Source organism: Ascaphus truei, chromosome 19, assembly GCF_040206685.1.
Source record: "Ascaphus truei isolate aAscTru1 chromosome 19, aAscTru1.hap1, whole genome shotgun sequence".
NCBI classification, from domain to species: Eukaryota; Metazoa; Chordata; class Amphibia; order Anura; family Ascaphidae; genus Ascaphus; species Ascaphus truei.
In genome coordinates, this window is record NC_134501.1 from 20468890 (window position 1) to 20481248 (window position 12359).

A 12359-nucleotide genomic window follows, 5' to 3' on the forward strand; every position below is an offset into this window, starting at 1 on the left:
TATTAACTTGGAGTCGCTGCTTTTCAGAGGTCTGTTTACATTTAGTGCTGATGGGTGCCTGCCAGTTGGTAAATCAATGATCTATCGCATGCCGAGGGCCACAAGATGTGCCACGCAGGAAAGGGGCAACATGCTAGTAACGTGACACCTCAACTCAGACATTCAACGTACCTTTTTCCCAGTTTGTTTCTCCACCATGTCGTAGCTGAGAGCGAATTCTCCTGGCTGTGGTGCTTTAGAACACCCACCCTTGGGCATCGTTTTGCCTTCCTTACTTGGCCTTCATTTATGCCCCCATCGCTTCGTCATCCGCCTACAATGAAAGAAGGTAAAAACTAAAATGAGATAAGTTAAGGTGCCAGAGGAAGCCCACACGTGGGACTGTGTTCAAAGCCCATTGCATTCATTTGTAGACCTTAACCTCATGTGTGCTGGAAGGGTCAGAAGCTTTGTGGTGCTTAACATTCAAGGGTTAAAAGTCGTGCCATGTTACATTAAGTGAAAATAAACTTTACACCGGTTTATGTACCGTTTTTGTTCCGGACAAACATGCAGCAATTACCAGCATTACAAAACATAACTCCTTACTTCCACCCATCTACACCAGGGCTGGCCAACGCATGTCCTGAAGGGCCAGGCTTTCAACACAGGTGGCTCCATCAGTGGCTCAGTCGAAGACTACACTACCGGTGCTGAAGCAGGGATATCCTGAAAAACTGACCTGTTTGTGGCCCTTGAGGACTTGAGTGTTGGCCACCCCTGATCCAAAGCTTCTTCTACTAAGGCTGCGCTAAGCGATCGCGCCAGCGCATCAAAATAAATGCATTTCCGCCGTCGTGCACGCTTATAGTAAGCCTGACACGACGGCTTGGTCGCGATCGCTGGAAGTCATCTCAGTTTGATTTTTCCAGCGACCACAGCCTGACGTCGCCGGCACTATAAACGTAGCCTAAAGCCTTGCCCCCGCTGCCTGCTACAGCGTCCGCTGTGGCGGACGCTGCGCTCACGAGAGCCCTCCCCGCAATGGTGCCGGGCCCGCTGCGAGGGGGGGCCGCAGCGCTCGCGCGAGAGCTACTCCTGCTCTCAATAGAATTGAGAGCAGGAACTCGCGTCGAGCGGCTAGGCACGCCCCCCGGCGGTTCAGCCAATGAGGGCGAACCTGCCGGGTGACGTCATGGCCGCGCCCCCATCACTCCTCCGCCACGCCCCCCCCGGTCTCTGCTCCTGCAGTGAGCTGCAGACCGGGGAATCGCCGGAACGCGCAGCCAAAAGCGCGGGCGCGCATTAGAGCGCCGTGACCGGGGCCTTAGCCTAAGGCTGCGACCCCAGTCCTCACTGCTGCACGTGCAAGAGTGAAAGCCGCAGTCTGTGGTCTGTGGGTCAGCTGCAGGGGAAGAGAAGGAGTTCCACCAGGGGGGGAGGGGTAGCCATGTCACGCGGCTGGTTAGCCCTCATTGGCTGAACCGCCGCCGTGACGTGGCCAGCGCTCCATCGCCACAAGCAAACTCAATTCTTGTCGACAGAAAATCAGGTTGCGCATCGCGATCACTACACGCATGGGCAGTCTGCTACTGGGACCGGCCCCATTGAGGGGCGGAACTTGTTCCTGCAGCCCACGCCGTAGCGAGCGCAACAGTAGGAAATGGGACCAAGGCAATAGAGGCTTTAACTACCAGGCATCTCACAGACACCAGTACCTCCTGAACAGAAAGAGAAATAACTATTGCATTCATGTTTTCTCAAAGGTATACATCAATTTAAAGCAACCCGAACGTCTGTCCCGTTATACATGCATAACTGCTTGAGTGCCAGCAGCACATTGATTAACTATGTATGATCACTCAAGGGGTTAGGGACAGAGGATAGAAAATGTACAGCGATAAAGGATGTTTCAAACACGGCACCATGCTAATGTAGCGCTCAGATTCTGCTGGCTGATAATGGGGTGTTTTGAGTGTGTATGACAGGGTGGAAGTACAGAGAGGCTCCAGGCATCATACAAAGCACTGTGATCTTATCTCAAATATGACAGACTTTCAAACCAGTGAACAGAATGCGCTTCCCTGAGATTACGCACTGCTGAAACTACTCTTGGAATGACAAAGGTTAAGTACACGGGTAAAGTGCCTGCAGGAATTGGGAAGGGACAAGGCTCAATCAAGAGTTCAATAATATTTTCAAGGCTAAATCCTGCTGGTCAACCAACTCTGTATTAAGCAGTGTACGGGGAAAACACTCCACTGCAGGTTTGGTGTCAATGAAAATATATTACAAGGCATTCATCTAAAAGCACATGGAATGCGTGTTTCATTCAGTGACTGCAGGCAGGCAGGCAGGCGCACACACGCACGCGCGCACACACACACACACACACACAGTAAGCATTTCAGTCTGTTCTCTTCCCCTGGAAGGATGTTCACAAAAATTGCTAGAGACCCATACTGTACTCACAGCCCCACTACAGAACTAATCCCGTAATGCCAAAGGAACGACCCATAGCTCGGTTCTACTGCGTCCATAGACACTGCAGCCGTGCGGATGCGCAGGGAAAGCGGGTACTTTCACTGGCCTTAGTACGGGCACCGTCCGGGGGCGTGTCTATGGGCGGGCCAGTGTCGTCACAGAGCTGGTTCGTCTATTGGGCGAACCGCTCACGTGACCGTCCTATCGCGCCAGAAATCAATTTTGACTGATTTCACGCACATCGTGCGACCCCTCCCGCGCGCACGCCGTATGGACGCGATCACTGCCTTTAGGCAGTCTGATTGCTCAGCGTGCCGACACGTCCGCGCGGTCTGCCCCTGTGTGAACGCAGCCGTAGTCTGCCACAGGGGCCACATTTCCAGCGACAGCACGTTCTCCTGATGGCTAGATCGGGGGACAGGTTTACCTGTCGTTCCATCAACTGCAAAAAGAATTGTAATAATTTGATCTTTGAGATCATTTGGCAAATTACCCAAAAAATAAATTTAAAGGCAAAGACTGGGCTTATAATCATGACAAATTTAAACAGCTTTACCATCACAACATATTACAAAATTACTTTTGTAGATATCACACAAAAACAATGGATACATACAAATAAGTCATGTTAAACAATAATGACAGCTTTTCTGGCAGTTTTTAAAATTGCCACATCTTGCATGTCAAAACTTAATTGGCAAATGAAAATTAGAAAACTATTTCTATTGTCTTTACCATAATGAAGACCTGAAGTTTTCAAGAAGTCATTATGCAAGTATGTACACGAAAGCCAAAGCTCACACCCTTACTAGCAAACGCTATATTTCTCATCTGGTCCATGCTACATTTCCACTGTGGAAGGATACGAGTGGGGATTAGTGAGCGTCACAACCAAGTCACCATAAAAGCTTGTAAGATGTTATGTACCTTTCACTCAGATCAAAGGTAACGGAAGTTGCACTACAACAATGCTGAGGATATTTAATACACGCATTATCATTGACATATTAAGCTTGAAACTGAAACATTTAACTGGTGTACACCAACAATTCCACGTTTAAAGCAACAGCAAAAAACCCACACTTCAAAATCATCACGTCCAGCATTACTATGCAGCGTGCTCAGATAGGCCCATTCTCCTCTCAGATCTACAAACACTGCTTTATATTCATTTTTGGGAAGGGTACTGCAGAGAACACAATGCTGTTTGTGCCATGCACAATTATTCAACAAAGAGGACGCAATCTTGTCGCCTTAAATACCATCTTCACCTTTTCATGTGAAATCCTCCTGAAGTTTGCCATCCAAAGAACATATGAAATATTTGTGGAGCGTGTTAACATGGACATGAGGTGTGCGTCCTAATACCAACCACTAAGAATCACCGCGATATTCTTTCCTTACGCAAGTGAACCCACGCCACAATCTGCTACACCACTGCAATGTTGAAATTGTTGCTGCATTCTTCCTTATGTCAGATATAGGCCCCAAGAAAAAAACTGAGTACTTTTTTTTGCAGATCAGCTATTTTGCTAGTCAGTTAGGCTTGGGGCCTACATTTGCAAAGTTTTTTTCCCGTTAATGCCCCAAAGTGTTCTTAAGGGAAAATGTACATGTAAATACTGTATATTGCAGAGAAGATACTGCACCGATACATTTTAATTGTAGCAAAAGTCCCATCTACTTGCTAATACGCAGTTACCACAAGCTGGTTACAAATTGTGTCGCTGTATATGCCTGGAAACATTAGGCTTAGTGCTCTCAGCACGCTCAGTGTCTCCTTACTGCCTTTAATCTTTACGCAGCTATTATTTCTCCTCCTAGGTAAAGTGCGCTGCACAATAACAGAAAATGACAAAAGACTGAGCTGGGCCATGCAGCCGTTGCCTGGTAACAGGGTCGAGATAAAAAACATGGTCTCGACAAACACTGAGGTATGTGTTGTAACCAGACCTGAACTACGGTTTGGAGCCAGGGCAAATTAGGCCTGTTCTACCAGGAAGAGTCCCAGTGTAATATACACAGGATTAGTGACCAGGCTTTGCTAGTGTACGAGCAGATGGAAATTTTCTAAATAAAGCCATTGCAAAGTCTGAAAAACTAGGCCGGATTGAACAACCAAGTCTTGCAGAGTAATTTATCACGTGGGGGGATAACAGTTACAGCACTAAAACAACATATAGGAAAGGGGGATGGCAGGTAAGAGTGGTTTGAAATTACATTTAAATCATGTTCTAGGACAGGGATTGGCAACTGCAGTCCTTAAGGGCCAGGCCAACAGGTCAGGGTTTCAGGATATTCCTGCTTCAGCACAGGCGGTTCTTCAACTGAGCCACTTGTGCTAAACCAGGGATATCCTTAAAACCGGACCTGTTGGTGGCCCTTAAGGACTGGAGTTGCCCATCCCTGTCCTAGAACATAGGACAACATAAACTTTACCATTAAGCCAGGACTGCACAACTCCAGTCCTCGAGGGCCGCAAACAGGCCAGGTTTTCAGGATATCCCTACTTCAGCACATCTGGCTCAATTAGTGGCTTTGTATGACAGAGCCACTAATCCAGCTGTGCTGAAGTAGGGATATCCTGAAAACCTGGCCTGTTTGCAGCCCTCGAGGACTGGAATTGTGCAGGCCTGCTTAAGCCAGTGTTTCCCAACTCCAGTCCTCTGTGAACCCCAACAGGTCAGGTCTTAAGGATATCCCTGCTCCAGCACAGGTGGGTCAATCAGTGGCTCAGTCATTTTGACTGAGCCACCTGTGCTGGAGCAGGGATATCCTTAAGACCTGACCTGTTGGGGTCCACAGAGGACTGGAGTTGGGAAACACTGGCTTAAGCAATAGGCTGATACAAGGAGTAATTTCCAGGTTCTTGCTAGATATATAGATAGATATTATATATTTATATTTATACACACACATATATATTATACATATACATATACATATATATATATATACACACACATATCTACATATACATATATCTACACACACACACACACACACACACACACACACACACACACACACACACACACACACACACACACACACACACACACACACAGTGTGATACCTTAGGTCAGCGGTGCGCAAACAGGGGGGCGCTAGTTTTTTCTGGGGGGTGGGGGGCACGGGTGGTTGCAGAGGCCCCGCGCTCTTCCCCAAGGCATTTAAATTAAATGCTGGGGTTCACGTGAGGCCTCTGTAACCTACTTACCGGGTTTCAGCCGTTTGTTGTGCCGCATTGCCATGGCAACCTGGCATCAAATGACACCGCGGGCCATGTGACGTGACATGACATCACATGACCCGTGGCATCATTTGCCGCTGTGTTGCCATGGCAACGGGGTCGTGTGACGTCACACCCGGCTTCATTTGACGCCAAACAATAAGGGGGGCGCAGTTCAAAAAGTTTGTGCTCCCCTACCTTAGATCAGGGGGGCGCAAACTTTTTTCCCTGCGCCCCCCTGACGGCTGTCCCCTCGCTCCCGCGCCCCCCCCAACCCCAACTTACCCGCGCTCCGGCGTAATGATGTCACGTTGCCATAGCAACGTGACGTCACATGACCTCGCGGCGTCATTTTGACGCCGCGTTGCCATGGCGCCGCAGGGAGGAAGCCGCCGGAGCCACGGTAAGTTAGGTTTACAGAGGCCCTGCAGCTCCCCCGGCACTTAATTTAAGTGCCTTCGGGAAGCGCGCGGGGCCTCTGTAAACCCCGCGCCCCCCGTCGGCAGTGTCGCGCCCCCCCTGGGGGTCGCGCCCCACAGTTTGCGCACCGCTGCCTTAGATGACCAACCAGGAAACATGTAGCTAGCTGTACAATAGGATGACAGTTATTTAATATAATATTTCCCTACAGAAAAGTAAAACAAGGAGATAACCTTTGCAAGTTAAAAACCGTCAGCAGAAAATATGTCACTGCACCTTGCAAAAAAAGATCAGAAGTCAGCACTTGTGATGGCTTCTTCTCCGATATTACAGGCATTGCAATGAGAACATTGCTCTTCCAAAGGAACAAACAAACCTTTGCTTTTAGCATGGTTACATTTTTGTAAGTAATACAGTCATATTGTTCAATTCTTTACAAAGTCCGAAAATCCCCTTTGACAGAGCGTTTTTGGCCAAATTACCCACGGAGAACTGCAGTTGGCCATATAGAGTGAATGGTAATCATACAGGAATCGGTTAGGAGAGGACTGAGCTACTTGCAGCAGAACCTCGCAGGAAAATGCTTCTGGATCAGACCATTAACTAATTCCCTAGAACAATCTTTTTGCCAACAGAGGGAGAGGGACAGGGACACAGTAAATCAGTTAAAATACACATAAAACAGATAACAGATCAAGATGTGTATATTTGTTGTAAGCTTTTATCTCGTTATGTCATAAAAGCAGCCAATATTTACGGTGCACCTTAAGTGTTTGCATCCCGGGGGGGTTAAAGTCACCGAGAAGCATAAAACCTGATTTAACGCATGCGTCTGCATTGCATCTTAGTTGCCCAGCAGCTGCAGTGTGTCTATACGTCACGCAACCGATACTGGAGCAATCCATGCCGGGCCAAGAAGCAATTTGCCAGTAACATTTCTATGGACAGTAGATCTCACACTGGGCCCACTCAGAGGATAGCAGTGTGCCTGCACAGGGTATATAGTAGATTTTCTGGTGTAAAGGCGCTTGTAATTATCCCTCTGCAGCTTGCTGGGTGGTTCATTCTCACACAATTCTTAGTATTGTCTTTCATCTCTCTGAAGCTTAGCCCCTCCCACCTGCCAAAGCCACAAGATGCCTTAGTATGGTCTGTTTCAATTCAGCTGCAGAGGGTTAAATGACCAGCAAACTTCAGCATACAGACCCGCTCATCAAGGCATCCTTACCTGAGAAAACTGGGAAGGCAGGACGACCCGCTACCTACAGCCAGAGACCCGTAGCTTTCTTAAAGGGGCACTTCAACTTTCCTGGTCAAATTCATGTTTTTACATCTGTTTAATTGGCTTCCTTAGAAAGATTTAATCACCCTGAAACGTATTTCTAGCTCGTGAAAACTTAATGAGAATAACTACTTATTAGGAACAGTAGATTCAAGCATATCTGCTACTTTAGAACTAGGTTTCTCCAGGTCACGAATGATGGCACCATAACTACTTTATAAACAAAAAGGTACAAAGCGAAGCTCACGATGTTGATGACTAATGTCTTCATGATCAGATTTGCCAAGCACCATAAACACTCCAAACCATTTGTCTACCGTGGAGATGATAATCTTTCTAATCACTAAAATAAATGTTTTAACTTTTACGAACATTTATGACATCCACATCTCAGGACAGCCCACAAACCTTTACCGTATCACAGTGCTCCCACTACAGCAAGGGATCCTCGGTAATGATATGCAAATGAGCACTTACGGGCCCAGATTCACTAAAGGGGGCAAAGATTTAGCGGGCCTCAATATGTTAATTTAAATGGGAGTTGAATGGTAAAGTGTAGCACACTATAGTGAATCTAGGCCATAGTGTTTCGATCCCCTTTAAGCTTATGCCAGTGTATAGCAGATTTTACAACCTGGGTCAAAGAAGTGCATGGCTGGCTCGCCTACTCACAGACCCACCGTCTACCTTTTTGGGTCTACTGGATTTATTTTTAACAGCCCATGTACCAGTCAGTTCACGTTCATCCTCCACTGGAAAGACCCTTTACTTCAACACCCAACTAAATGGGCCACAAACTGAGCAACAGACTTCATTTGCATGTCTAATTTGTTGAAGAACGTAAATGCTTTTGCAACATCATTTTGTACACGTTTGGCCGCATCAAAAGGAAGCTGTAATTTGTACAAGCAACTTAACGTTAAGACCGCCAGTTCGATTACGGCAGAGTTCCCAACTCCACTCCTCAAGACCCCCTCTTCTTCTTCCCCCCTCCCCTCCCCCAACAGGTCAGGTTTTAAAGATATCCCAGCTTCAGCACAGGTGGCTCAGAGACTCCGTCTGAAGCAGGGACTGATTGAGCTGTCTGTGCTGAGGCAGGGATATCCTGAGAACCTGACCTGTTGGGGGGTGGGGGGGGGGGTGGTTCTTGACTGGAGTGGAGAACCCCTAGTTTAAGGATTATTAAAATACATTTCAGAAGTGTTGAAGTCAAAACATCTTGTTAAATTATGCAAGATAAAAAAAGGCTGCACTCTGGGAGCTGGATACCACATCTACACAAAGATCATATTTTACATTACAAACTAAATATCATGCACATGCTGATCACTATTATGCAGACCTATATATTTCAGGATGTTCAGATCAATAAGGTGTTTATTTTGCAAATGTTACTTGTCATTAGCATCAGGTTTCAGGGAACAAATATATATTACAGAATGTTAAAGTCCATGCAAAAAAGGATTTTAGCGAGTCGGATTTCAAACTCGAATAGACCCATCACATGATTATTTGTTGAATTTAAAAAAGGGTGTGGCGAGCACGCGCATTTTAAAGCCGCAGTTCAGTTTTTTTTTTTTTTTAATTAATTTTTTTACTTCAATAGTTTCATGTGGGCAATCTCTAATTACCTAAAGAACTGTATAGCTGCAGGTCAATTCGTTCTCCGTGTATTGATCGGCAAAATTTGGTGACATCATTAGAGAAGGGATCTGTTTTTCTTCTGCTTCTGTCACTCAGTGGAAGCTCATGAATATTCATGAGCACTCCTGCACTGACATGTGCTAGAGGGAGGGCAGGGCTGACAAAGGGGTGTGCCAGGGCTTGTGACAGGACATGAAGGGGCAGCGCCTTAGCAAATGGTTGTTAAAATAGAATACAAGAAAATTGGTCTTTCAAAGTTGTTTTTTTAAAAACAGAAAATGCTAAAAGTATTTTTTCTTACTACAGAACTGATTTATTAAAAAAAACACACATGCAGGATATTGACTGAACTGCAGCTTTAAGGGAACTTCGTGTTTGGTCACTGAAATTGTAAGTATACTCAAAAGTTTGTCATTAAAAATATCAAAATACAATTTCAGTCTCCGAAGAGCTTAAAATCTAATTGTTAGGTAGGAAAAACGTAGAGGTGTGTGTGTGTCGTCACCTTGCTTCTGCGCATGCGCGCCGGATGCTTCTGCGCATGCGCGCCGGATGCTTCTGCGCATGAGCGTCGGGCCCCGGCGGCTGCTGCTCATGCGAAAAGTCTTTTGCCCACAATGACGCTCACCTACGGCCTCTCTTGCCCACAATGACATGACTTCCTTTACTCTACTTGCGTTACCATGAAGGTAATTTGTGAAAGTGAAATTTTTGTAGGTGCCAGCAAAGACGTTTCACTTCAATAAACCCAGATATGAGCACATAACCTTTATGAACACATCTACAAGTGGCAGAAGGCGGAAACAAGTTATAAACATCATGTAATCCCTTCAAACAGGTCTCGGAAAAAGCACAGTGGACTGCCTGCATGTGGCAGCTAGCCAAATCTTATTAATGCCGTTCTCCACCCACAGGAAAATAATTGCACGCGGACATCTTCAACCTGATCCACCCCCCCCTCACCATCCATTCCCAGACATCTGCAATGCATTTCTACATGTTATTTTCCACAGAGCGGTTTGAAGGGATGGAGCAGATTACTCTATTTAGGATGATGAAACAGACTTGCAAATCCCAGCTGACTATTAGGTCACAAGAGCTTGCAAGATACAATATATGCACGTTTCATTAACTGTTTTCAATATGCATGGTGTAGTAATTTTATTCAGAAAGTTCAGGCTTGCAAGTATGAAACAAGTTAACCCGTCCGATTCACACCGAGTGACTTGGATCTCATTCTGCCTGCAAACGTCTATTGCAGCACTTACTGCAGGGCTAGAAGAGAAAGTGAGCATTTGGTATGCTAGGAAACTATGTCCAGCCCCTTTTGTTTAGAATTCCATTACACTTCTTAATACATATAACAATCAGATCCATATCCAAGCGGCTCAAGATATAATCCACGATACTGTACTTCTATTCTCATTTATATATTAAATGTAAAAAAAAATTGTCTGGACAGACCTGCTTGGCGAATAACCCTTGATTGACTGAATTCCATTAATTTGCCATTTGATTAGATAACATCCTAGCACATAACGACCCCTTGTTCGAAAGCAGTGCATTGGAATATTTTGCAGCGCAATGAGCAGCATGCACACATGCACACTGGTGATTTGCATACATTGTATGTAATGATAACATATTGCCTTGTGCTAACCATACGGTCCACATAAAGTATACTTTGATGGCAGCTAATATTAATCTGCACACTTCCAAGTGGGATGAGTGGTCCAAACCACCACTATTAAGGATATACATACAATGCAGGGCTATAAGTAGTTAGTCTCTTCTGCAGTCTAGCAGCAGGAAACTGCAAAACATCCTCCCCCCCCCCACCCCCCCACAAAAAAAAACTATGCTATTTTTGTACACCAGTGCAAACCCAACCCCCATACGCTTTAATGAAATCACTGTGTCAAAGTTCACACATTCAACCTGTGCCAATGAAATAGAAATGCAGCGTACGAATAATGGAGTTTAATCAGAATTCACAGTACAATTTCAGTAAAAAGCTAACAGTGGCTTCTGTTAGAAGCACAAGTAGGACAAAGATCATCCAAAATGTGGATAGAGGCAATGTATGTTCATTGCGCATATTTGATTCATTGTGACTTGGTAGAGCACTAACACCGTGCTGGGGAGATATCAGTGAGGACATGGTATAAAGCGCATAATGAGGAGATTTCAGTCTCTTTATATGGAGAGAGTATTAGGAGTCAGGTCATAAACAACTCCGAGAAGCTCTAATGCCCCCATTCAGAGTGCAGTCATTCACACATTTGTAAAGAGTTGGAGAATGTTGCTAAGCAACCGGTAATAGGCAGAATGGGGCAGATGCTGGAACAGAAAAATGAAAGGCTGGAAAGAGAAAACGTGCCTCCGATACACACAGTCCTTGTATTCGCTCTCCAGGTGATTATATTTACTGTATTATTGTAAACAACTCATTAATCTCAATAGGAAACATCTGTTGTAGAAATATAATTAGCAACTTCATGATAATGAGGAGTACTTTTGATTGGTCAAACCAGTTCTCAATGGGTTCAAATCACTAATCCCAAAGCTCTTAATTTGCTGCCATGCAGATAATTAATGATATCACTAAATACATAATGTAGCTGTTATCCAATCAAACAGCGGAGGAGGTCCTAAGAATAACAACTTCCATGAGTGGGAGAGCGGGAAGGGAATTAGGAAATACTTTTAAACAGAGTACTGTGTTTATTTATTTAAGTGTTCAAGCAGCTGAATGTGAGGCCGACTAGGGAAGACTGAGCTGGTTCAGCTAAACAGCTCTTCACCAATGGAGATTCTATGAAAGCCAGACTACATAGGTGTTGCCAAGTGCCAGGGACTGAACCTGATACTCCGGAGGATTAGAACTCATGAATCCATTCCAACTGTTTGGGAAGCATAACCGCTATCCCACTGCAACATGTGGGAGCCAGAGGTCATATACATTGCAGGGGGCTAACACATGAAAGTATAGCAAACAGAAAACCAGTGGTTAGATCTCTGCTATGGCTGCCTTCACGGGGTTGCAGTAGACACTTGGCATTTGGCATTTGGATTTTAACCCCCTTCCAATAAGAAGCATATGGCTTTGGTCCCGCTGCGTCCGGAGGCGCGTGCGGCCGCGTTACTCACCAGCAGGGGTATCCTCCCGAGCCGGTCCCAGTCACCCCTCGCTGCACAGCTCACTACGTGCTGTGACGCACCAGCCGCCAGGGGATGCAAGAGAATTGCGATCCCGAGCAGTTACGCGTCACATGGTGCGCTGGTGAGCCAATCAGCGCCGGGGTCTGGAGTTAGAGG

General features: G+C 45.8%; 1 protein-coding gene across 4 annotated transcripts in view; it reads right to left on the reverse strand.

The window, feature by feature from the left end:
- Nucleotides 1-12359, reverse strand: part of ANKRD11 (ankyrin repeat domain containing 11) — a 155036-nt gene that overhangs the window by 41446 nt on the left and 101231 nt on the right. For all 4 annotated transcript variants that reach the window (XM_075576806.1, XM_075576807.1, XM_075576804.1 and 1 more), the window contains one exon: nucleotides 172-313. In XM_075576806.1, coding sequence (XP_075432921.1) covers nucleotides 172-258 — 87 coding nt within the window. In that variant the 5' untranslated portion in view covers nucleotides 259-313. The remainder of the gene's footprint in view (nucleotides 1-171; nucleotides 314-12359) is intronic.